This window comes from Malus domestica, chromosome 11 (genome assembly GCF_042453785.1).
Source record: "Malus domestica chromosome 11, GDT2T_hap1".
NCBI classification, from domain to species: Eukaryota; Viridiplantae; Streptophyta; class Magnoliopsida; order Rosales; family Rosaceae; genus Malus; species Malus domestica.
In genome coordinates this window covers 29274372-29301503 of record NC_091671.1, presented here as the reverse complement: position 1 = coordinate 29301503, position 27132 = coordinate 29274372, and the positions used below count along the sequence as shown (strand labels likewise).

General features: G+C 37.4%; 4 protein-coding genes across 4 annotated transcripts; 2 read left to right on the top strand and 2 right to left on the bottom strand.

Moving 5' to 3' along the window:
* Positions 1–3252: 3252 nt before the first annotated feature.
* Positions 3253–7562, bottom strand: LOC103422989 (endoglucanase 11-like). Its single transcript, XM_070808165.1, has 5 exons — positions 7323–7562; positions 6914–7126; positions 6527–6727; positions 6075–6329; positions 3253–4074 (listed from the first exon to the last, which is right to left on the bottom strand). Exons 1-5 carry the CDS (start codon positions 7527–7529, stop codon positions 3418–3420), a joined length of 1533 nt encoding a protein of 510 aa, XP_070664266.1. The 5' UTR covers positions 7530–7562; the 3' UTR covers positions 3253–3417.
* An 8478-nt stretch (positions 7563–16040) lies between these two features.
* LOC103448370 (small ubiquitin-related modifier 1) lies at positions 16041–17257 on the bottom strand. The gene is made up of 3 exons (XM_008387623.4): positions 16935–17257; positions 16393–16542; positions 16041–16308 (listed from the first exon to the last, which is right to left on the bottom strand). The coding sequence occupies exons 1-3, from the start codon at positions 17013–17015 to the stop codon at positions 16243–16245; spliced, it is 297 nt and encodes a 98-aa protein (XP_008385845.1). The 5' UTR covers positions 17016–17257; the 3' UTR covers positions 16041–16242.
* A 902-nt stretch (positions 17258–18159) lies between these two features.
* LOC103448468 (putative EG45-like domain containing protein 1) lies at positions 18160–18746 on the top strand. Its single transcript, XM_029089404.1, has 2 exons — positions 18160–18259; positions 18475–18746. Exons 1-2 carry the CDS (start codon positions 18160–18162, stop codon positions 18744–18746), a joined length of 372 nt encoding a protein of 123 aa, XP_028945237.1.
* A 6139-nt stretch (positions 18747–24885) lies between these two features.
* On the top strand, positions 24886–26123 carry LOC139189515 (uncharacterized). The gene is made up of 4 exons (XM_070808479.1): positions 24886–25060; positions 25357–25500; positions 25594–25742; positions 25875–26123. The coding sequence occupies exons 1-4, from the start codon at positions 24886–24888 to the stop codon at positions 26121–26123; spliced, it is 717 nt and encodes a 238-aa protein (XP_070664580.1).
* The last annotated feature ends 1009 nt before the right edge of the window (positions 26124–27132 follow it).

The following is a 27132-nucleotide window of genomic DNA, read 5'->3' as shown; positions in this document are numbered from 1 at the left end:
CTTCATTTGGACAATGCTAGTATGAGTCATACTTGCAAATCTCTCTTTAAGATTATTCCACATTTCTTGTGAACTTTGACAACCAATTACACAAGACAAAGCAGCAGTAGATAGTGTTGCAGTAAGCAAAGTCATAAGAGCTTTATCATGTATTTTCCAAACTTTATAAGCATCAGTGATTGAAGAATTATTAACTACCAATTCACCATCAAAACCTGAATCATCATATTTCGAAGGACAAGTAATAGACCCATCAACAAACCCCATAATGCCATTCCCTTCTAGCAACAATTCGATCTGAAAGTTCCAAGTAACATAGTTCGAATCATCCAACTTCACAGTAACAGTGTTTCCAACACTGGATATAAGTGAAGAGATATGAGATTGTGTGAGTGCTAGTTGTGTAGTAGTCACTATGACGAATTAAGAGATTCAACAAATCCAAAAGACAGAGAATCACAAAGCAACAATGGCCAAGAATCAACAAATCAAGAACCAGTAAAGAATCGAATCAAACAGAGAAATCGAAAGAAAACACCTCAACTGCAGCGACGAGACAAATTGAAGATGGATCCAACCAAAGATCCAAGTAGCGACTATGAATTCAACGAGCGACGACGAAGAAAAGACCGACCGACAGAAGAAATGCCACCGACGAGCTTAAGAAACCCCAAAAAAAAAAATTCTAGGGTTTTGTCAATTCCACCGACACACACCAACAAACCGTCACCAGAACAACAAAGACGAGCGGAAGCATAGGAATCATCAACCAATGGTGTTAACCTTGGCAGGCTCTGATACCATGATAACTCTGAGATTTAGCTATGGAGGAATGCAGAGAAAGCAAGAAAGAATTCGAAGAGAGAGAGTAGTGAGAGAAACTGATACTTTTCATTACATTCACTATTACATCCTTTGCCCTATTTATAAATACAACCACACACAACTAACTTCTAGATTAACCAATACAATAGAGACACATGGCAGTGCCTAACAACTCTATCAACTAACAATACATCATGTAATCTAACAATTTGTCCGATCAAATTTTGTATCTTGATCGGACGAAATTATGTCTCACTCATGCATTTGTCGAACACCTTATGTGCATGAATTGGTTACTACCCAAATGACACAGGGGGGGTCATCAAAGGTGCTTCCCACCAATTTTTTCGGTCGATGGCATGTTGACTTCATGGTGGATTTGTCACTAAATCATAATCTATACTCTTTTTTTTTCACATTTGCTAGATTAGTCTATCATTCACCCTATGATGAGATAGTTAATTAGTATTTATTATATTAATCTTTTTGGTACCTGACGAGTCAATTTAATAGTATATATTTTACTATATTCTTAGTATGTTTTTGTAATTATTTTGGTAAAATTTTGATACTTTGCTTTGTATTTTCAATATAGGACATTCGACTTCCCCTGGAGCAAAACGTGATTAAATGGACGAATTTTGGAGTGATTCAAATTGGAGGACGTTCGTGTTTCCCTTGGTGTGTTTTATCAAAATTGGGATTTTTCTACCAAACGGTTATTTTCTGGCATTAGAGTAAAGAAGCAGTGCACGTTGTAGGAAATTGACGTTTATAGGCTTAAATGTGATTTTTGGAGCCTGAGATGACCTCTGATGAGTTCGTGGTCTTCTGGAGAACTGTTCAGAATATTCCAAGTTTTAAATCTAGCTATATTGGTCCGGTTTTGGAGCAGATATGGGTCCAAAACTTGGTTGTGCAGATTTTGGGCTAATTTTACCATTTAATTTAGGGTTATGTTTCATATTTTATTTTAATTTATTTGGTTTCCTAGTCTTGATGGAAGACCTTTTATTAGGAGGATTTAATTTAGTAGGATAAATAAGCTTGGCCGGCTCTAGTTTTCTCTTCTTCTTCATGCGATATTGGGAGAGGAAATTGGCCAGGTGTAGAGATTTTCAAACTTTTACATTCAAGGTGTTTTCGATCTTTTATTATTTCATTACAATTTATGTTGATTTTAGTTATGAATATGCGTAACTAATTTCCTTTTTACTAGGGCGAGGCCACGAGCCTTAGCAAAATATATATATATATATATATATATATATATATATATATTAATTTGCTTATGATATTATGCATGCAAGTTTTGAATTGTTAATCACCGGTTTAAACTATCTAGTGTCTTGATGATTCATGGCCATTAGGATATTTATAAAAGTAATTTGATGCAATTTTGGTTGGAGGTCGGTCCCTGAAATTGACGAATGCTGCTTGTGGTTAATATGTGCAAGTTCACTTAGGATGAATACTATATCTTAAGGGTTGCATGGTTTTTCAAATAATTTCACAGAACTTAATGAGTCATGCATGTTTATATTTGATTTGAATACCACAGACAGATTGCATGTTTGATATACATTCTATATTGGGTGTTCAAGTAGGAATATATTAAGAAAACCTAACATTCAAAATATGCATGTATAGGTCATAAGTAATTGGGAAAACTATATATGATTGATAAGGTGATAGGGAAACCCTAGTGCTTTCTCAAATTGACTTCTAAAAACTATTTCTTTTTCCTCATCTTTAATATTGCAGATTCTTCCACTCTCATTTATTAATTTTGTTTTTATTAAATTAGGTCATAAAATCAATCATCCCAAATCTTTGCTTTACAATTATTAACTGAAATTTGGTTTGATACGAATTATTTAATAATCCTTGTGGAGAACAACCTTGCTAGAAACATTTATACTACAATATCCTTGTCATTCTTGCAAGTATTATAGGTGTTTTTAACCCCTTTGTGTGTGTGGTAAAAATCCTATCAGTACAACAAGTAAATGACTAAAATGGGGTACAGAACCTCTACAGATCCTACGAACCTCCGTACCATCACTCACCTCCCCCTACCTCTCCCACACCAATTCCCACAACATATTTTTCTGACCTTCAACCCCTCCCATTATCTTCTGCTTCTTTTCTTTCTCTACGGTTCTGCTTCGTCGATCGATGTCGGAGAAAAAGGCAACGATGTTGAGGAGAAAGAGAAATAGTGAGAAAGTTGAAGAGGAAGAGTGATCTCAGCCCGCACGATTTTACCTGAAGAGTTTATTTGGTCTGCAGAATTCAAATGGTTTGAATTCGAAGAGGATCATGTTCCACTAAAATGTGTTCACAAAATTACTCATCAATAGAAAAGAAAGAGTGTGGATAGAAAGGAAAATTGGTCAACTTAATTGTTGTCTGTCAAAATTAAAGTTCATTAATTTATTCCTCATTGTATTTCTTTCTTTTGTATAATAATTATACATTTTTTCCAAGTACCATGATTATACATTGATTTAGGACTGTATGGTGATTTGTTTATCAAAATTATAAGCCCAATTGAAAGACATTTTCATACATACACATCCTATTAACTAGCTAGCTTGAAGCTATTAATGATTGATTAAACCCCATACACTCACCTTTTAATCTATCCAATTTAGCAAGAACCCCAACTAATGTTGCAGTGTTGTAAGTGCATGCCTCAGTCTGCATGTAATTCCACCTCTCGTCCCTGAATCCATCGTTCCCATCGGGCCCACCAACCAGTGCCCCAACAAGCACGTTAGGGTTTGGACCCTGCCTCCCATACCAGCTATCGTACCCCTGAGTGCACCCAATGAAACCCTTGTTCTTCTTATACGAATCAATGGATGCTCCCCTGTGGTGCACCCTTTGAGGGTATTTTGGTCCATACCCAATTAAGTAGCTCATGGCCATTGGATTGGACCCCAGAATGTAATCAACCTGTGATTTGGCAAAAGATAAGATTTCTTGTGGGCTCACCTGTCCTTTGTCGCAAGTAAGATTCTCATGAGTGGCTTGGAGATAATCAGAGTACGTTGTGAGTAGAAACGCTGCGTTTGAGACGTATTGCATGTTGTTCCATTGGCGGATGTACAACACGCCTCCTGGGGTGCGTTGCACGTTGGCTACGTTGTTTCTGTCGAGGCAAGCACACATGTAAAACTCTGCTTTTGAACGATACTGTTGCAGTATTTGCATGTGTTGCTTGTGTCTCTCTTCCTTTAGCAACTGAAAAAGAAAACGTATGTGAGAGTTAAGGAATTGAAACAAATAAACTAAATATTTGTTAATTTACAAATCAGACAGTTAATCACATGACTGATGCTAGAGGTGAGATCTAATAAAGATTTGAGACACACTAGTTGTATTAGAATGTTGTGCGTTGTATGGTGTGAATAAAAAAGTTTACTTAAATTTAGAGAAAGAATAATGCTTGAATTCCTCTTGGAGGAATGAAGTCATTTCCACACTTGCAAATAGCGTAGCTTCAGCCTAAAAATTTCATAATCAGAACCATGTCAATCTCTAGATACGTTATTTATAAGTGGAGGAATGAGCTTATCCCCCAAGAAGGGAATGCAAGTATTATCCTTAGAGAAGGATGTTAAGTTCAGTCAATATAAGGGTGGGTAGCTTTGAGGGACTCTTTGGAAAAACTTTTGAAATAACTGAAAGTGCTTTTGATAATGTTTGGGAAAAAAATTCAAAGTGCTCTTGAGTTAAGAGAGGCATTTGAAGTGCTTTCAACAATTAAGCACTTGTTTTTATTTCTTTTTAATAATGCATTTCAAGTGCTTTTTCATGAACCACGTGCATTTCATGAAATTTTTTATGTGCTTCTAATAGAAGTTGTTTCACTAGAATACTTATGAGCAGTAGTATTTTGTAAACAAGTAATTTCAAACAAATCTTGAGTCAGTGATGCATTAATTGTGTGGTCGTGTTTAGGCCCAAAAATATTGGTTTAGGCCGAGTTTATAATTGTTCTCGGCCCAGTATTGGTCGGGCCGAGTTTAGAATTGTTCTCGGCCCAGAGGCCGTGTTTAGGTGTCATTGGGGGTTGTCCAGCTCATGGGCCACGCAGTCGAAGCTGGCCATATCCCGTCAGGAACCTGTGGGATGCAAGTGAGTCCTATTACAAGAAAGAGTTTCGACAAGAAAAAGATGCTGGAGTTTGAGATTTAATGCGGCCTGATAATGAGTTAAGTTCAAAGTCATAGTAGGAGTAAGATTGGCCGAGATAAGGTTGGATCAAGGAAAAGAGTTCTAATTCGAGAATGATTGGGATTCAACGCACGTTGGCTACTATAAATAGGGAGGGTGGACATCAAACAAACTCCCTCCAATTCAACACAAAAATTGCCCTGTGCAAACTCTCGCTTTACACGAAACCTCTCAACAACTTTGAGATTTTTACTTTCTTTTTCCGCTGACATACCTTCAGTTTGGATAAACAGCATTGTTGCCATAAAATCAGCCGACCGTGAAGCACCTTCAGTTTGGATAAACAGCACTGCAACAGGGTCGACTGGTTATCTATCTAAGTCTTAGTCGAGAAGGATTTTCGGATCCTTGTTGGCAGAGGTTATCTCATCAGCCTTCTCGGCGAAATGAGGTCTTACTAAGGCTCGGCACATCGAACGCCGAGTTGTTTATGATTGGGTATTCGCAAGTAGGTTTTAGAGTTCGGCATTCTGACGGTCGAACCACTTTCACAATCAAGACGTACATTTGTTTTGAGTATTTGTGTCCTTATACTCTAGTGTCGATTCGGCGTGCTTATACTCTCACGAACATAATCACCGTGACCGAATCCGGAGCCGACGATTTGTGAACTTCGCAGACTAGCAGCCTTGTCTTCATGCTCTAAAACCCAAAGGCCGAGAGTGTTCAAGATCAAGAAGTCAGCCGTGCGCTCAACGCAACATCAACAAATTTTACTCCTCGCCCGAGTTTGGCTGACGAGTTGGCACGCCTCACATACAACCGAAGGACGTAGTTAGCTTACTAATTACTCGGCCTGCGCGCCACATAGGTTTAGTAGTTTTTAGGGTCAACAAGTCGATGACTTGATTTGAAACTATGTATTATGATAGTTGATAAATTGTAAGTCTCACAATGTGCCACCGGCTACAATCAGCTTCTCGTCTAACCTAGTATAGTTCTATTTACTAATGAGATGGAAATTAAAGAGAATTAGATAGGTGATCAAGTTTGAGTTTATGTACCATTGAAGCAATGATTTGAACACCAGCATACTTAACATCCCAGCTAAACTCTTTGATGGCCCAAGTGGTGCCCCCAAGAGACTGAGCATTGTTCAAAGCATAGTTCAAATAATCCTCATTCTGTGTGGCTGTGTACAACCACAATGCTGCCCAGAGCAACTCATCCATGTAACCACTCCAAGATGTGTAGTGCCCCTTCACCACTTCAATACTCTCATCATATTTACCTCTATATTTGTCACCAAACTCAAACAACTGCCAACAAATCCAATTCCCAAATTAATTATATGTTAAATAGATTGAATAAATTTATATCAAATATTTAAGAGTACGTATTTATTTAACCAAAGCCATTGTTCTTTGGTAACCAGTACACCAACCTTTGCATAGTGGTATATCAACCTTGTATATTTCTGTGTATATATCGTCATCAGACTAATTAAATATGTTACCTGTTGTGCATGGTGTAAAAGTAGGCCAGAGTAATGTGGGTTGGTTTTCCTAAACACAATGGCAGCCGCTGCCATTGCCGCCGCAGTCTCACCTGCAATATCTGACCCGGGGTGGTTCTCATCGACCTTGTAGGCTTGTCGAGATGTTGTCATGTCCTCCGGCCTTTGCCAACAGTAGTGATCCGTCGATCCATCTCCCACCTAACAATCATAGACTCATATAGTAAATTTATTGACCGACCCAAGCTATTGACAGTCTAAAGTATTAAAAATTATCATATATGACAATGTTGACAGACTATGAATCTATTTCACATTTAAATCAAAGTTTAATAACATGTCAGACTTTGAGAGTTTTCGATAGTTTTATTTCATTATTACTATTACCTCAGCCCACAAAACATTTGGGTGAGTATGAGCCTTGATGAAATAATCAGTCCCCCATTTGATAGCTTCTAAGGCATGATTGTACTCTCCAGCATCCTCTATTTGTTTGCCGTACTCAATGACACCCCAAGACAGCATTGTTATGGTAAAAGCCATTGGCAGACCAAATTTCACATTGTCACCTGCATCATAGTACCCTCCCACCAAGTCCACCTGAAAAACATACGTGAAAACGCCAGACGAAATACATCACATCAAACACATGCATACATAATTAGGATTGATGTTTTTGCTTTTATACAGCAATATTGGGATAATCGAATGCAGAGCCTCGAATGAATGCTAACTAACTGAGCTACAAACACGTTGTATATGATTGATGATTGTAATGATAAAATGGTTAACTGACCCCTTGTTCTAGGCCATCGTCAAGGCCGGAATGGTGACGCCAGGTGACCCGTTGATTGTGGGGCAAGCGGCCGGAACGTTGGGACTCGAAGTAGAGGAGACTCTTGGAGAGAGCTTCGCCGTAGTCGAAGGACTGAGTCTGAGACAAGGAAAAGAGAGCGAAAATGGAGAGTAGAGAAACCCATTGGAGGACAATACCTTGCTTCATGTCCTCCGTAATATTATTGTGTTTCTCACTCTCTTTTCTTCCTACCCCTCCCACAGGCCCCTATTTATACTCCTGCTCAGTAGTGTGGGGCCAAGACCACGCGAGCTTAATAAATGGATTCCCCCATTGATTGGTTAATCACAAATTACCCCAAAAAGGCTACAATCCATGGTAAAAGTATTCAAAAATATTTAGACATGTTACACCAGAATTTAGTTAGCAAATGACCATAGTTTTTTTTATACAACGGTACATTTATACTAAGAGGTGAGTAAATAAATGACTATAACTTATAAGCCATTATATTTACAAGATTTTGGTTGGGTGCGAAAAAAATGTACAAACTCATCAAATGAAAAAAGTTATAGTTGTATTCACGAACGTGTTGACGATTCTGAAGAGTTTTATCTTATAAGACATATTACACTATGTCTTATAAGATGAAACTCATTTCTATCAATAGTTTCATGTTATCTGTAAAAAAAAAAATTCCTGAAAAAGAAAAAACAGACCAATTGAGCTTTACTTTGGATTTGAAATTGATTAAATACATATCAAGTGCTCCCACGTGGATCAGGATCCTCTCCTGAGCTAAGGGTGAGGATCCTTCTAAGCAAGCCTATTGGACCGTTGAAATTTTATTCAACGGTTACAATTATTATAACTTTTAAAGGACGTGAAATCAGATTTCCCTAATGAATGTTTTTGACCAAATTCAGGTAATAATATCTGGCATAATTTTGCTCCAAATAGTAATTATGTGGGCCCATGTAAAGTTGATTAAACGGCTAGGAGAAATTAGACAACCCCAAATATTTTGTTGGCCACATTTTAGCTGCATAGCCTTTCTGTACATGGAATGATATCTGGTTTTATAAAGATGTTGGCTGGGCATTTTTAAATTTGAAAAGCCAGCGTATTCTACAATTTTTATTATTGAATAATTTTAAGAGGGTATTAATTGAAATGTGCAATTAAATTCATATTTTTCTATTTTCTGTTTTGATAGATAGATATATTTACGTTGAATGCGAAAATAAATTAGTATACACTTTGGATCTCTGTATCTGGAGTCTGCGGACCGAGATATCTGGAACAATCAATTTCAATCTTACGGCGCCCTTAACCATCCCATTGATTTGCTTCACAAAGACTAAAAAAATTGAACTGTGCAGATCTTGTTAGAGTAAATGTAGAATTATGGAGAATAATCCGAATAATGACTTTGAGGTACGACTTGAATCATTTCCTTAAAGTGTTATTTGCCCCCACTCGAATGAGTTTGCTAAAGGGTTCTTGGCAAATCACTTTCAGGATACAACAAAGTATGTAATATTCTATTAGCAAAACCAAATTATATTCCCTTAGAAATAACTAGAAAGAAATTGTATGAATGTGATGTTGAGAGAAAAGAGAGCAAAGAAATTATGTAGATAACAAATTTCTGAATGATTCTTTTCTACTAATGTCACCACTATATATAGTAAGAATTACACCTTTTGGACACCTCCTTTGATTTGAGTATGTCTTTTTACCATGGGATACAACACATTGCAGCATTATGTCCAATAGACATATCTGATACAAACACCAATTACCCAAAGATCATATATGTTGTAAAACATGCAGCAACCGGTGGGTATTAGCAAAAATGTTGCAATGCTAATTTGAAAAGATATAATTGTTGGGTCAATGACCCAACTTTCCATCAAACAGCCTCATATATATTATATTTTTTAAATATTCAACAATCCTTCCCTATTTTAAAAATATATAGAAAATGATATTACAACTCTCTCTTTATAATTATCACAAACATACCGATATAATCATGCATACAATAAAGGTTTCTTTCGAATTAAACCTTTAATTAGTGTAAGTAATTCAAAGTTATAACGAATGCGATGGTGACCTAAGTTTAAACCACCTATTCTTATGTTAAAACCAGAATCACTACACACATGATTATGTCTTATTTCTTTAAAGAAATTTCTGAACTAATTAAGCACTATTATGATCTTGTGCTTCATCCTAGTTTCATGAACATTTATAAGAGAAAAACCCAACTCTTGATAGAAGTGGCACTACTTCTTATGTTCATATAGGTGAGGTTCCTTCCCATGTCCATGCTACTATAGATATAACTACAAATAACCTCATTAAGAGATAAAACTCATCATTCTAAACGCAGCAGTGCACTGATCATCCTGGAATGAGCTATATAATAATTTTCAATGCTTTCACAACCACTTAACAATAACTTGTTATTACCCATTAAACTTTTAAACTAGTGATGTTCTAGAGAAAGTTGGGTTACCATTATTGGTGGCTAATTTTCAATAAAGGGTTTTAGCCCCATTCCACTAGATGTACTAACTACCAAAGCTCTTGAAAGTTCTTTCGTTAACGAATCCGCCAAGTTATTACTTGATTTAACATAAACAATATTAATAACTCCATCAGTTATTAATTGCTTGACATATTCATGACTCAAGCTAATATGTCTAGACTTTCCATAGTATACCTTATTGTATGCTCTAGACAAAGTAGCCTCACTATCACAATATAAAGAAATGGATGGCATTGGTTGTGGCCACAACTCTATTTCCAATAACAAATTTCTAATCCATTCCGCTTCTTTACCTGCTGCTGTTAATGCTATAAATTCAGATTCCATAGTTGAATGTGCTATACATGTTTGCTTCTTCGAAGCCCAAGAAATTGCTCATCCGGCAATTGTAAAAATTCACCCTGATGTAGACTTATTATCATTAGCACTTGTTATCCAACTTGCATCTGAATATCCTTCAAGTGCTGCTGCAAACTCAGAGTAAGTTAAACTCAGATTAATAGTTTTTTTAAGATAACCAAAAATTCTATTTATTGCTTTCCAATGAGCAGTACCTGGATGACTAGTGTATCTAGAAAGTTTGCTTACTGCAAATGCGATATCTGGCCTGGTACAATGCATGACATACATTAAACTTCCGATTACACTAGTATACTCAAGCTGTGCAACAGACCTACCATAATTATTAAGCAAAATCTCACTAGGGTCATAAGGGGTATTTGCTTCTTTTATTTGTAGATGCTTAAACTTAAAAATCAATTTTTCTATATAATGTGACTGACATAAAGCGTAACCCCCACTATGCTTCTTTACTTTAATTCCCAAGATAGTATTTACTTCATTCAAGTCCTTCATCTTGAATTTTGAATTTAGATACTCTTTAGTTTCAGATACACCTTTCATGTTTGTACCAAAAATTAGCAAGTCGTCGACATATAAACATATAACAACACTATAATCATTTGTGAATTTAGAGTATATGCATTTATCAGCACTATTATGTCTAAATTCATATGATAAAATGACAAAATCAAACTTTTCATGCCATTATTTTGGTGCTTGCTTCAATCCATATAATGACTTTACTAATTTACAAACCTTCTTTTCATTCTCAGGGAGAACAAACCCTTCTGGTTGTTCCATATAGACTTCTTCATCTAAATCACCATTTAAAAAGACCGTTTTCACATCCATTTGATGCACATGCAAATTATATAAAGATGCCAATGCAAACAATATTCTAATTGATGTGAGCCTATCTACTGGTGCATATGTACCGAAATAGTCTATTCCCTTTTTTTGCTTAAAACCTTTGGCAACTAGTCTGGCTTTGAATGTCTGAATAGACCCATTTGTATTGTATTTTCTTCTAAATACCCACTTACAACCTATTGCTTTTTATCCTTGGGGCAAGTCTACTATAACCCATGTCTGATTAGATATTAATGATTCAAATTCATCATCTATAGCCTCTTTCCAAAAGGCTGCATCTCTTGAAGTCAATGTTTCGCTTAGACTTTTAGGATCATCCTCAACATTCAACAATATGGGTATTTTCTTAAGAACCTTTGTTCTATTTCCTTCGACTAAAAATACAATAGATTGAGATGAAATAAAATCAGGGTCTAGAGTCTTTTCTTTTCTTACCATTTGGCTTTTCCTTGGTTCATTAACAGTTTCAGACTGTTTTCTTTTCTCACATTGAGATTGACTAGTAGACGGATTAGAGAAATGTGTTTGATCATTCTCTTTTCCAGACACTGAGTAGTCATTATAGAATTTATTTTCTATAAATTCGACATCTCTAGACTCAACTATTGCGTTCGAGTCTAAATTAAGCAACCTATATGCCTTTGAATTTTCTGCATAACCTACAAATATGCTTTTAATTCCTCTTGGACCCAACTTGGATATCTTAGGATCGAGTGCCTTATAAAAAGCTACACAACCCCATACTCTCAAATATGACAAATTTGGTTTTCTTCCTTTCCAAATTTCATATGGTGACACATGTGTCTTCATAGATGTAATTCTATTTTGTATATGGCATGCAGTAAACAATGTTTCACCCCATAAATATTTTGGAGTATTAGCATTAATCATCATAGAATTAATCATTTCAGTGATTGTCCTATTTTTTCTTTCTGCCAAACCATTTTGTTGTGGTGTATAGGGTGCAGTTCTTTGATGTACAACACCATGCTCCTCACAAAAAATATCAAATTCATATGAAAAATATTCACCACCTCTATCACTACGGAGGCATTTAATTTTCCTTCCCTTTTGGTTTTCAACTTCAGCCTTATAGCGCTTAAAACACTCAAAAGTTTCATCTTTATTAGACAATAAATAAACATAAGTAAATTTAGAACAATCATCTATAAATGTGATAAAATATCTTTTTCCTTCTCTTGTTAAAACACCATTAAATTCACATATGTCAGAATGTATTAAGTCTAATAAATTTGTATTTCTTTCGGTAGTTGGAAAAGGTTTCTTAGTCATTTTCGCTTGAATACATGTTTCACATTTATCATTATAATCATCATTGCAAGCAATAAAACCAAGTGTGCGCATGTATTTTAAAAATCTAAAATTTATATGTGCTAAACGTAAATGCCATAAATGAGAGGAAGATTCAACAATATAAATAAAGGAATTCACTTTATTATTAATACTTAGTTTGAACATCTCATCACAAGAATATCCATTTCCAACAAACATCCCATTTTTCAACATTATTAACTTGTCGGACTCTAGAACAGTCTTTATACCGTTCTTACATAATAAATTTGCAGACACAAGATTCTTTCTAATTTCTGGAACATGCAGTACATTAAGCAACGTCAATTTCTTCCCAGAAGTAAATTGAAGTTCAACGGTTCATTTTCCTAGAACTTTGGCGGAATTATGATTCCCCATTAAAACTTCTTGATTGTCCGTTGATGCTTCATATGTCTTGAATTATGCCTTGTCATTGCACACATGTATAGTAGCCCCTGAGTCGAGCCATCAATCGGAGGATTTTATTACCGCTGTCATATTCAGTTCGGTAATCATGCCAATATGCATCATTGATACAATTGCAACAATGTTATCAATTCCAGAGTTTTCCACCATATTTGTGCTATTGGTCTTATTGGCATATTCCTTACTTGCTTTTCTCTGTCTACAATCATGAATGTAATGGTCTTTCTTTCCACAATGGTAACATACACCATTTGCATTCTTTTGATTGTTGTTGGAATTGGTCTTCTTAAACTTCCCTTTGTCAATTTTGACTTTGAAGTTCTTTTTATATTTGTTTCCTTCGACAATGTGAATTTTAGAGAAATCTTGATTTGTAAAATTCTTATCACGATTTCGAGTTTCCTCTTCAATTTGAATACCCTTTTGCAAATTCTCCAAACTAATATCTTCCACCATGTGTAGAAGTTTCTTTCTATAGTTATTCCATGTTTGGGGTAATTTTGCTATAATAGCCCCAACTATCATAGGATCCGGAATAACTATTTTACGTTCACGAAGCTTTGAGACCAAGACCAATAATTCATGAACTTGGTCTAGGATGGGTTTGTTATCAACCATAGTGAATTCATAATATTTGAACATTAAAAATTTATCGGTACCTCTTTTTTCCATTGTGTACTTGTGTTCAAGTGCTTCCCAAATTTCCTTTGGAAATTGAATGTGTTCATACAGGTCATATAAACGATCAGATAATGTGCCCAAGATGTGTCCTCGACATACCAATTCATCTTCTTCACACTTCTTTCGATCGACAACTATATTGTCCTAGTCTTTGTCACTTGGTTCACAAATAGGCTCCAATTTCGGGCCCAACACATATATAACATTTAGAACAGTAAGCATGAAACGCATCTTGTCCTTCCATCGGGTGAAATTTGATCCATCAAATTTGTCTAACTTGTAGACATCTTGATTGATAATCTTCAAAGCTATGTTATCAGATTTGTTATCCATGACGAAAATAACACTTTAAGATTGTTAGAGTAAATGTAGAATTATGGAGAATAATCCGAATAATGACTTTGAGGTACGACTTAAATCGTTTCCTTAAAGTGTTATTTGCCCCCACTTGAATGAGTTTGCTAAAGGATTCTTGGCAAATCACTTCTAGGATACAACAAAGTATGGAATATTCGATTAGCAAAATCGAATTATATTCCCTTAGAAATAACTAGAAAGAAATTGTATGAATGTGATGTAGAGAGAAAAGAGAGCAAAGAAATTATGTAGACAACAAATTTCTGAATGATCATTTTCTACTAATGTCACCACTATATATAGAGAGAATTACACCCTTTGGACACATCCTTTGATTTGAGTATGTCTTTTCACCATGGGATACAACACATTGCAGCATTATGTCCAATGGACATATCTGATACAAACACCAATTACCCAAAGGTCATATATGTTGTAAAACATGCAGCAACCGTTAGGTATTAGCAAAAAGGTTGCAATGCTAATTTGAAAAGATATAATTGTTGGGTCGATAACCCAACTTTCCGTCAAACATATATATATATATATATTATATTTTTTAAATATTCAACAGATCTTTCTCTTGAAAGCTCTGGATCTCTCAGAGTTCCGATCAGGACTAGATCTCATTCCACGATGTGGCTATGTTGCTTTTAAACAAGAGAACTTTAACGAAAAGCACTCAGTACTGTTCACTTTAACGAAAAATCACATTTTTACACTAAAAAGTCAATCCTGGTACTATTCACTTTACCCTTTATTTTGTCCTTATTATTAAAACTCAAAGTTTTCAAGCCATTTTCATTAATTTTCGTTTTAAACAACATGGTGTTTATAAGTGGGATGACTTTGAGCCAATCTGCCTCTTTTAACATTTTTTTTTGTTGATATTAATGTAGATGTTCGTTTTTATTGTCATTTGACACTAGTCTCGACCACACCAATTTTTCACCCAAAGTGGTTCTGATCAAACTCAACCAAGATTTAGTCTCAATGGCGTTACCAATCAATAAATATTTGTAACACGCTTGAAAAGTGCAATATCCATCTAATAGACAATTAAAATGGGAAAGCTGGTGCATCTTAATTCACAGCCTGTAATAAGTAACAAGTGAATACATGGAATAAGAGATAAGAGTTGGACTAGAAAATTCCATCTCACATCAAATGGAAAATGACCCCCACAAAAGTCGCACTCATAATTTGCTGCACAAAAGAAAACTTGGTGGAGTATGGGATATGCCTTCCCCATTTTGGTCCCCTGGTTTGGCAATAGGCCAACGTCTTCCTGAGAGGATGTTGCAACCATCACAGTCCGTCCACCCAGTTAGATGCAGCCACTCTCAACCCCTTAATTTTGGAAACAATCGATGGTCGTAAGCTGGTTAACGTGGTACAGAGAGTTGCAGAGATGAAAGTTCATATATATTTCGATGTTGAACAGAAAGTGTGTTTTGAGTCCTCAGCGAATTCTTGATAAACGTCAAACAAGTCAAACATACCAAGCAAATGCAATAAGCTAAACACGAGAACTACAAAAACACTCAAATTTAAGAGCTTGTTTGGTGTCCAGTAATCGAATAGATTGGCTAACTCCTTGTACTTCAAGGAATGTCGAAGGAAGAAATGAGATAAATTGTTTCCTTCATGTCTGATCACCTCCACCTTCAACATACCTTGAACTTCATGAGTTATCCAATCCACTTCAAACCTAGGAACCCAACAGACCCCTAACATCCTAAGATGACCTGACCACCAGAGAAGCTTAGACAGGACAAACTGGTTCCTAATGCAAATAACACTTCATCAACGTCAATGATGACACATTTTCGTGTCACAATGTTGTTGATTTTTAATGTGATTCATGCTATTATATCCAAAGCCAACACTACTCACCCACGACGATCATCCTCAAGATTCAGCATGCAGTTGACATGTCAAGCAACAATTTCATCTTGACAAGTCAATTGACAGCCAAGGATTTGTTACAGAGAGGTCTCAAAATGCATCCATCTGCTCCCTCATGATCAAACTTTAACCATTATTCACAAATGTGTAGACCACCATTCAGGACACACACATAAAAAATACAAGTCACATGAAGAACAGCCAGATATTAGTGCTAAGAATAAAAAGAATAGGCCACACAGAGAGAATGTAAAGCAGAAGCCATACCTCATATACTTTGAAACAATACCACCATACTTATTACACACACAATTGCCAGGTACTGACAAACATCTAGATACTCAAAGTGTTGACAGATACTCAAAGTTCAAACATCAGCCTTCGCGATAGTTTAAAGTCTACATATACTTCGCTCCTACTAGGAAAACAACCTTCTATATTCATTGATTAGGCAAAAGAACCTCCAGTTTGATGCAGCATTGCATCTATTTCATCCCCATCTTCCATTTCCAACTGCAGGAGAAGAACAATAATCAGTCAGAAGTCAAAAAATTCACACACATACTGACATATCGGGAGATAGATAAAGAAACGAACCTCATCAGGGGTCTGCTCGGCTCTCAGACGACGGCCATCAAACAGGAATGCAATAGAGTTGAATTCAACCGACTGTCTGTCGCAGTATGCGTTCATAAGCTTCTTCAGTTGGGTACTTCTCTTGATCCTGAAAAACACTTCATTCCCATCCTACATAACCAAAACCAATACATTTCCAGCATTAACAATAATTCACATACAACGTGCACCAAAGTATCCATTGTCAGCAAACTTTACACTCGCATATAGTAAAATCTCCAAAATATTGAGAAATTAAGGTCAATTTAGGGTTTATTGAACAGTAATTTCAGGCACAACCAAAAAAAAAAAAACAAACAAAGGTAAGACAGACATCAAACATAGGAAGAACAAAACATGCTTCATTAAACACTCAAAAAAAAAAACCCCCAATTTTGTAGGGTATGTTCTGATCACGATTAACACATAATTTCCATGAACAAAAACAAAACCTAGAGAGAGAGAGAGAGAGAGAGAGAGAGAGAGAGAGAGGAGAGGGGGGGGGAGAGAGAGAGAAAGGGGACCTGGCCCTTGACTTTGAGGTTGATGTGGGCGGACTGATCGGTGGGCTTCTTGTCCTCCTCCTGGTTCGTGACGCCTGACATTCTTCCTTGCTTCTCTGTGTGATCCGAGTGCAGAGGGAGACTATGTGTGTTCAAGTCTTCTGAGACGGAGACCAAGAGACCTACCTCCACTTCCAACTCTTGGACTCGATGAAAACAAAGTGGGTGCTTTGTGCCTTCCTCTCTCCTCTTTTTCTCTCTCTCCACACCACTTACACAACCCCACCCAAATTTTCAACTTTTCAAGGATGGAACCGTACGACATCCAATAATGACACCGTCGTACATATTCATTTGGGCTAAGGGTCATCTTAGATTAATTTCTCAAATGGGCTCATGTTAGGTTTGGATTGGATTGGAATGCTTCTAGTCTCTAGCTAAACAAATCGTATAGTTAAATCTCACTCGTTCACACATGAAAACAAATGTACGGAACCCTAAATCCAATTGCCTTAAAAGGCCTATTAAACATATATGTTTTTTCCTATCTCTAGTTTCTTTATCGCTAATTCGCGTAAGGTGATTTGTAACACCCACTTTCAAATTTTGAGAGATTGCCATTTTTCATATCCTCATATGTGACCGGTTATTTGGTCCAACATCTCTGGCTTCTTTATGGTAATTAATTTATTTTTTGCTAGATTAGATATTGATTCTAATTTTCACATCAATCGAATATAAAAATTCATAACTAATAATATCATATCACTCGTCTCTCTACAAAATTTTAAAGTTTACTTACGTAAATTGGTTAAACACTTTAATTTGAAAATAGAAAATTCCTTCATTTTTTATTTTTAAATCATCATTATCTTCATTCAAAGGTTTAAAGATTACCAAAAATGGGAGCCTCAAAAACTTGAAATGGAAAGCAACCAATATAAAGGATATTATTAAAAAGTAAATAAATGGTATTTCTAGAATATTGAATTACATTAATTTGAATACCTTAAACTTTTGTCCTTCCAAAACTTGTGGTATATGTACATCTCATCCAATAAAAATTCTGGTACAAATACATTGTTCGATTGAAGAAATGCCTAGCATTCATGTATTGTATTAATATACAATCCATTATATAAAGGGATGTGACCATACCAACGTATTATAGTACGCATGAACTCTTTTGAAAAGAATAAAGTTATAATATTTATCTGAGTTTTGACAACGTAAGAGAGAAGAACAAATGCCGAAGAACATTTTAGTTGTGTTATGCATTGTTGCAAGCTTTATCTGGGCATCAGTAGGCACACCAGGAATTGCTACTTTCTACTCAAGCTATATTCGTTAGCTTGCTTTCTTCTTCACTCTTCTTTTTTCTTTGAACCACTATATTGAGCTTCTGGAGACGAAGAAAACATTGTATATAAATATGACATAACACGAACTAAATATAATTAACGAAATGTCCTTTTCATAAACTGTATATAGGTAGAACTAACAATATTCGACCTTTTTAAGGAAAATTGATCAAAGGTGGATATCTTTTTTGTTTTTACAGCCTCAGCATGCTACGGGAATACACCACAAGGCATTTTGATCGCTGCTGCAGGTGATGCCATATGGAACAATGGTGCTGGATGTGGAAAGTTTTATAACGTCAAATGCACTGGATCTCGAAATCCAGTTCCACATCCATGCACCAACTCGACGGTTAGAGTAAAGATCGTTGATCATTGTCCTGGATGTCAATCCACACTTGACCTCTCTCAACCGGCTTTCGCCAAAATTGCTAACCCGGTGGCAGGAATTATCAACATTGATTACTGCTAATCTTATTTGCTAGACATTACCAAATTTGTTCTACGTGTATCTAATTTATGAATAATATTCTTCTTCGTGCCGATTTGCTGGGCATGAATATCTTCAGTTATTACACAAATTATTGTAATATCGTCAACATTACTAAATAAAATAAATATATATGTTATTTAAATTCTCACCAGATGCACATGAGACATTTCATTGTTTCTTATTCCAAAGGTGGAAGAGAAGAGTACCACAAATTAAAATTAATTAATCTAATTTAGTTGACATATGTTGCAAGATATTTATGTACTTCCACTAATTGGTATAAGTCGCATGATATTTATTTTTGTCCACTAATTGGTATAATTGTTGTAATGTTAGTCAATTGATTCTTTCTATTGAATTAGGGTTATTTTTGTAATTTTCTAGGATAGCCACACCACTATATAAAGGTGGCTATGCCTCACATTTGTAACACACTACTATGAAACTCTCGAATAGAATTCTCTCACTCTCTTAAATTATTTTCCTCTAAAACAACATAACAATTTTTACCCAAATTTGCCACACCTAATTCTATTGGATCAAGCACACATTTTTGTTTCTTTGAGACGAATTAATTAACGAAGAAGCAAGTCTAATTAACTGAATTCCTATAGTAGAACATCCCAAATAAATTAAAAAATTGTTGAACTAGATCATCTTAGCCTAGAGGAGTTTGAATTGCTTAATGTTTTCAGTTTGGCAATTTTCCCTTATATTTGACAAAAGAAAAATGAAAATGAACATGACAAAAGCTTTCATGCATGTGTCAAATTGTTATTTGTCGATAAGACGAAAACGATCCTTCCATGTAATGAGCCAATATATTTTGCTTGCAAACCTCCTAGATACAAGCGAAGCACAACGCATGCCACCATGACCCCCTCTACACATCTTTGATGAACATACGTAATTAAACGTGCCAACCAGTCTCATGTTAATGATTCACTAGTTAAAATGAGATCTTGGGTGCAAAAGGCTATTATATATAGTTCAGTTGTTAAGGGCATTCACCCTTGCACCGGAAGACTCATTCCCTCGTCTCTCACTCTCTCTTTGGTTGTGAGAAAATTTACTCTAATGATTGGTCTTTTGTTCGCACTGAAAATTTACATACAAAATCATATATAATAGAGAGCTAGAAGAGCTGCTACTTACCCCATTCGGACTCAAAGCCCTTAACTAGTTCAAATTCCAGAATGCAGCAACAACACAGGTACAACAAAGCAAAAAGAAACGCATAATTATCTAATATCTACCCACGTCCACCCTCCCCTCCATCCATACCACTCGAGCAATACACTGACTCCAACAGCTACCAGGGCGAGGTAATACATCAATTTCAGCTCCATCTCCATTCCCAGCTGTTTGGGTTAAAACTGGAACTTTGGGCTCAAAAGGGAGTTAGCCCAGAAGAAGGTATAGAAGGAAGGAAGCCCAAGGCTCAGCCGAAGCCCAGAAGGCGAAAGAAGCCCTCTTCCCGACTAAGTGTAGATCACTTGAGCCACTTGCTCACCTACCTAGAAGTCAAGTGGTGTAGACTAGCCAGCTAATCAGCCCAAAAGTGTTTTACAATGGCAGTACAAGTAAAAAGTTGATGAGTCACTACCCTTCAGCCGCATTCGGGCAAGATCGATGCTGCAGGCAGCCAAGCCAAATCATCTATAAAAAGGGAAAGAGAAATCAGAGATAAGGACACTCAATCAAACAAAAAAATACACAAACTCTGCTCAAGCCAGATTTGCATACGAAGCTGTAATTAGCACCAAGCCTTCATCATTTTCAGGATCAACCCTCACCAAAAGCCTTTGTAAAAGCTCTGTCACCTTGTTTGAATCTTGTTGTAGTATCGATTCCCTCCTGTAAACTCATCTCCCAATCTCCCCTTCTAGCACTCAAACCCTTTGTAAATCACAAAGAGAGAAAGTTGCAAGACGATCAGCCTTGCCCGACCATCTTTGTTCTGTCTTTTCATTCATAAATCTAGTAATATGATGTATATTTCCATCTGTATCCAAGTTATTTCTAGCAAGTTTATGATTAAAAGGCTTCTTGGTTTTTGGATCTGGTCGGTTTAATGGTGCCCAACCATGCAAAAGATAAAGTTGGAATCCGCATTCATAGCTTGACCAGATCTAAGTTCTAACCTTTCGGGCATACAAGATTTATCAATCAAAAGTCTTTGGTCTCAAGGCATAAAAAAGAACTTTATGTGGACTTAACCCATCCACGACAATCCTTGATAACAAGAAGTCCGAAGTTACTTAGGGCGTAAGTAATCAGCCTATTTCTTAATTTTACTTCTGTTATATTATGATTGCCACAGAACGCTTGAGTATAGAATTAATTCTGATGGGAAGCCTCAAAGCCTATACTTAAGGCTCTACAAAGGCACCTATCTGGGTTCGTTCTGCTCTTTGGGCTCAAGTGATTAAAGTATAACAATTGTAATACTTCTGCAACAATGAACCAACCACTATATGTTCAAGTACTTGGTTAGTTTTGATTGCGAGCCTTAAGGCCTACACCTAAGACCCTACAAATGCACATTTCATAGCTAACTTGGTCTCTTGGGCATATACAATTAAAACTAAACATCTATTTTACATATGTCATGCTAAAGATGGCAATGACACGTCTGAATACCTAAAATTAATTTTGATTGTGAGCCTCAAGGCCTACACCTAAGGCCCCACAAAGGCACATTTCAGAATTAACTCTGTCCTTCTCTTACAGCTTGCCAATAAGCAGAAGCCCGACATACAATATCAACCAGCGCCAACCTCTTGGGGAGCTGTGTGCTTGTCGGCCAGAAAACGACCCTATCGAAAATTCCTCCAGACGAACATAGTTTTGGCACGCCCGGTGGGATCTCTTGATCAAATCTTACTTGTCAAAGAAATATGTCAAAAATACCTGAAGATTTAAAAAGGCCGGCTGTTCCAGAAAAAATAATTAATGATGACTTGCAAACTACCTTGTTGCAAATGTTGCAAAGATTGGAAAAATCCTCCGCAGGCTTCAGAAGGAAAACAAACCTGGTTATGGGATCAACTATTCCCATATCTTTACCTCTACTTGAGGAAAAAGATGATGGGGAAGAAGAAAGAAAAAAGCTTAAGGCCAGCCAGCCAGATGAAGAAATGACCTTGGTAAAAAATCCACCTAGCCCATTAATATTCTTACAGAAAGATCAGGGGCAAGTCGAAGCAATGGTGGACAATCATGCAGATCCCTTTTCAGAGGCCCCAGTAAATATGATTAATTTAGCATGGGCCGAGAAGGGGAAAGGAAAGGTTGCAAGGGAGACAGAAGAAGAAAGGTCGGCGGATAAATCCACAAAAGGGTGATCAAATTGCCCGAACATCCAAAAGTAGCCATAATCAAAGGGATGGTTATGTGCAGTAGATGCCAATGCGAATGTGAGCTCGAAATACCACCAACAGAAGTCCTCATTGATCATGAGCTGATCAAGAGGAAATAATAAGAAGAAAGAAAATAAGTCCGTGAGAAAGATAGGCGGACAGCAGGAAGAGATACTTCCCGAAGTGTTTTTCAGCAGTTGGGAGGGGATTCCCAACCTAGAGCTTTATCAGAAGTGTTTTGAAATCATGAAGCTTCTGAGGAGACGGAAGACAAGGAGGCCAAAGGTCCAAAAGAAAGGGAGATAGGGCATCCTCAATATGGCCATACAGGAAAAGAAGTCAAAATGAATGATATGATAACAAATCCTGTCAAAAAGGATAATCCTGCCCGTCTCGGGCGAAAATGGTACGTGGTTGGGAAAAATGGGCAACCCGCCAAACAAATGGGAGCCTCCATGATTAGAAGGGTCTATAGGCAGCACAAAGCCTACATGGACTCTTTAAAGACTCCCGCGACATCTGAAGCCTCCAAGAATCAAAAGTTTGAAAAAACATCATCTGGGGGAAGTAGTCAGTTCCACTAGAGGAGTAAAAAAGAGGTGGAGAGGGCTAATAGCAAAACAGAAGGTGAAGGAAATCATGTACCACAAAGCCTACACCCTGGGAAGTACAGGATCTTAAGGAGAGCTCAAGAAGATATGATAATGATGCCAACTCCCGAATAGAGGACATAACCTATTTGCTTTGGAACTGTTTCGCCCGAAAAGAGACTCCCTTTTATATCATTGGTGGATCATTTCGGCGAAGTGCCAAAGCGGATACCAGATTCTGGCATAAATCAACAGAAGGGGGCACCAGAACCACTACTCCCAAAAGATGCGATAGCCTGGTTAAATGAGTTTATGGGCCAAATCGGGAGTAAGAAAGAAAACTTTCCAAAGCCTAGCAAGTTTCATATCAACATGACGTATGTGTTATCTGCCATGTTTGGTACCGAGCCTGATCAACCCGCCACTATGGAAGGTGATTATTTGACAGCAAAGCCAATGATGGCCCATGTCAATGTTGAAGTAGCTGGAGAGAGAGAGAGTTGGGAAAAGCTGAATCATCCGAGATATCCAAAGATAGTCCATTAAGGATCTATATAGATAAAATGGTATTCAGTCGCCCAAACATATTGCTAGCCAACCATCTTAAGACAATATATGTCGTAGCTCATTTGGAGGGGGTGCCCTTCAAAAGGGTTTTAATTGATGGTGGAGAGGTTGTTAACGTACTACCAGCCAAGCAAATGAAGAAGATGGGGAGATGTGTAGAAGATCTCATTCCCACGGACTTCACGATTTCAAGCTTCTCGGGCGCTATCACCAAAACTCATGGGATATTGCCCTTAGAAGTGGACTTGGGGTCCAAACAAATCATGATGGCGTTCTTTATGGTGGATTGCACTTCAACCTATGAAGCATTACTCGGAAGGGACTGGATCCATCAAAGTCTCGCCATACCTTCCATTCTACATCAACAAGTTGTTGTTTACCATGAGGCAGGGACGGAGGGACCAAGTTTTTGGGAGATGGTGGAGGCCGAATCACGGCCATTTCTCCCTACCGCCAATGTTGCGGAGGCAAGTTTCTACAATCCTAATGTAGGAATTCTGCAGTGTTTAGGAGCAGATAAGAACGATAGCCCTACCAAGGTGACGGCCCAAAAACTCTTAGAACAAGGAATGCTCATTTCTAGAGAGGAATTGGATAGACCCTGCATCGTCCCAACATCCCAACGCCATCAATGACAGAACAAAAGAGAAAGGATCAGGTAATGGTAGTTAGGTCCCTGATCAAAAGACTGTTGGTGTATGGGAAATGAAGAAAGCAAGAAAATGAGCTCTTAGAAAAAGAAGAGCAGGAATGGCAGCTAGGAACTCCAACCAACCAGGATAAAAGCAGAGAAGAGCTTTGTGGAAAAGAATTGGATGCGGCCATACGAATGGCCGAGTGTATATATGACTTGTATGGGCCAGACGATTTGCCCGAAAGCCCGAATTTAGTTGAATTTTTGTGTGTAGAGCCTGACAAGCCACCACTAGAAGTTCAGGATCCTTTGGAAGTCATTAATTTGGGGACAGAAAGAGATCCAAGACCTATACAAATCAGTGGCTTGTTAAAGACTAAAGATCGGGCAAAGATTGTCTGTCTTCTGCAAGAATTTAAAGATTGTTTTGCTTGGCATTATACTGAGATGCCAGGTTTAGATTCAACTTTGGTGGAACACAGAATGCCCATCAATGAGCGATATAAACCTATTAAGCAAGCGCCACAAAGGATGTCAAAAGAAATAGAAGAAAAGTCAAAGAAGAAATTGAAAAACTAGTAAAAGCTGGATTTATTAGACCTGCCAAATATGTGGAGTGGTTGGCCAACATTGTACCCGTTTTAAAAGCCATAACAAAAGCAGTATGATGTTGTGTTGATTACAGAAACATTAATGGTGCTACACCAAAAGATGAATATCCCATGCCCATGGCTGATCTATCCATAGATGCAGTGGCAAAACATAAAGTCTTATCTTTTATGGATGGAAATGTTGGGTATAACCAGATAAAGATGGCCTAGGAAGATATACACAAAACAGCTTTTAGGTGTCCCCGGCATGTGGGGGCATATGAATACCTAGTCATGTCATTCGAGCTCAAGAATGCTGGTGTAACCTATCAAAGGGCAATGAATGTCATCTTTTATGATTTGATTGGCTAGAACATGGAGGTGTACATCGATGACATCGTGGTGAAATCCAAAATAGAAGAGCAGCATCTGACAGATCTCAGACAAGCTTTGATAAGGATAAGGATTCATAAACTAAAAATGAATCCAAAGAAGTGCGCGTTTGAAGTGAGATCGGGCAACTTCTTGGGATTCTTGGTTTATCAAAGAGGTGTAGAAGTGGACAAGAACAAGTCTCGAGCAATAATGGAGTCACCTTCGCCCACTAACAAGGTGCAACTTTAGAGGCTGCTAGGCAAAATTAATTTCTTAAGGAGATTCATTGCCAATTAGCTGGCAAGATCCAGCCGCTGACTCCTCTGCTGAGACTGAAGGATAAAGGAAATTTTGAGTGGGGACCACCACACTAAAAGGTTTTTTACAGCATCAAAGCCTATTTGACTTCTCCACCAATGTTGGTACCACCTTAAAGGGGAAAACCCTTAAAACTATATATCTCTGCTTCAGAGAAATCAATCGGGAGTTTACTAGCCCAAAACAATGAAGGTGGGAAAGAACAGGCGGTGTACTACCTCAGTAGAATTCTGACTGAGGTAGAAACAAGAGACTCCCCAGTAGAAAGATTGTGCCTAGCTCTGTATTTCACTGCTAGTAAGTTGAGGCATTACATGTTACCTTGTCATGTGCATATCATTGCCAAAAAAGATGTGATAAAATATATGTTGTCAAAACCAATGCTAACAGGAAAGATTGGGAAGTGGATTCTAGCATTATCAGAGTTCAGCTTTCAATATGAACCCCAAAGGGCCGTCAAGGGCCAAGCAATTGCCGACTTCTTGACAGAGCATCAAGAGTCTCAAGATGAGATTATCAATATCCAGGGGACCCTGGAGGTGACTAGTGTTTAGATCCCACCAAGCAAGGGCATCTCAGGCAAAGAAGATTGGGTTTAACAAGAAATAAAAAGAGTAACTGGCCTATGGATTACTCCTTGGAGGCTGTATTTTGATGGTTCTTGCACTCAGAAGGCTTTTGGAGCTGGGATTGTCATAATAAATCCCCAAGGGGTTCACCATTATTACTCGTTCCTCTTGGATTACCAAGGGAGCACTAACAATCGGGCAAAATATGAAGCCTTAATAATTGGCTTGGAAATCTTGATAGATCTGGGGGCAATGGAGTTTGGTGATTCAGAGTTAGAAATAAACCAGCTAAATGGAAAATACAAGTGCAGACATATCACCATGGCTGGGTATTATTTGGCGGCCATGTAATTGTTAAGTTACTAGGATTCGAATATATCAGTTAATCATGTCCCTAGGGGATCTAATCTGGCTGCCAACGAGATGGCACAAGTAGCCTCAGGAGTACCAATCTAGGAAAGGAAATATGGAGTAGATGTTAAGATTCAAAGAAGAAATCTTTCTTCTATCCTAGAAAGGGGATTCAGTCTAGATGTAATGGTTCTAGAAATCGAGATGAAAAACTAGAGATCGCCTATCATTCATCATTTAAAAGATCTTTCTTCACCCACAAGCAAGAAGAATAGACAGCAAGCAACTAAGTATGTCTTATGGGCGAAGAACCTGCTAAGGAAAACTCCAGATGGACTACTATTGAAATGCCTATGCCAAGAGGAATCTATGAGAGTAATGGCCGAAACACATGAAGGAATATGCGGGGCACATCAAGCTGGGACGAAGATGAGGTGGTTGCTTAGGAGGTATGGGTATTTCTGGCCCGACATAGAAAAAGATTGCAAGTTCTATGCCCGAGGCTGTGAAGAATGTCAAAGGCATGGACCCTTCCAACATGTGCCTTCAGTACCTTTAAATCCAATGGTCAAGCCTTGGCCCTTCAGAGGGTGGGCAATGAACTTCATCGGGCAGATTTATCCAGATTCTAGCAAGGGGCATACTTTCATAATTGTGGTGACGGATTACTTCACCAAATAGGTAGAAGCCTCAGCTGTAAAAACCATAACCTCAGCTGCAGTCAAGAAATTTATTGAAACCAAGATTCTACGTAGGTTTGGGGTGCCCGAAACTATAGTCACGGATTGTGGGTTATCTTTTATTTCAAAAGAAGTTGAAGAATTTGCAAACAAATACAAAATAAAGATGGTCCAGTCCAGTCCTTACTACCCTCAGTTAAATGGCCAGGCAAAGGCCAGCAACAAGATTTTGATAAACATTATCAAAAGAATGGTGACAGATAGTTCGGAAAAGTGTCATGAAAAGCTGGGGAATACTTTGTGGGCATACCAAACCTCTAAGAGGGCAG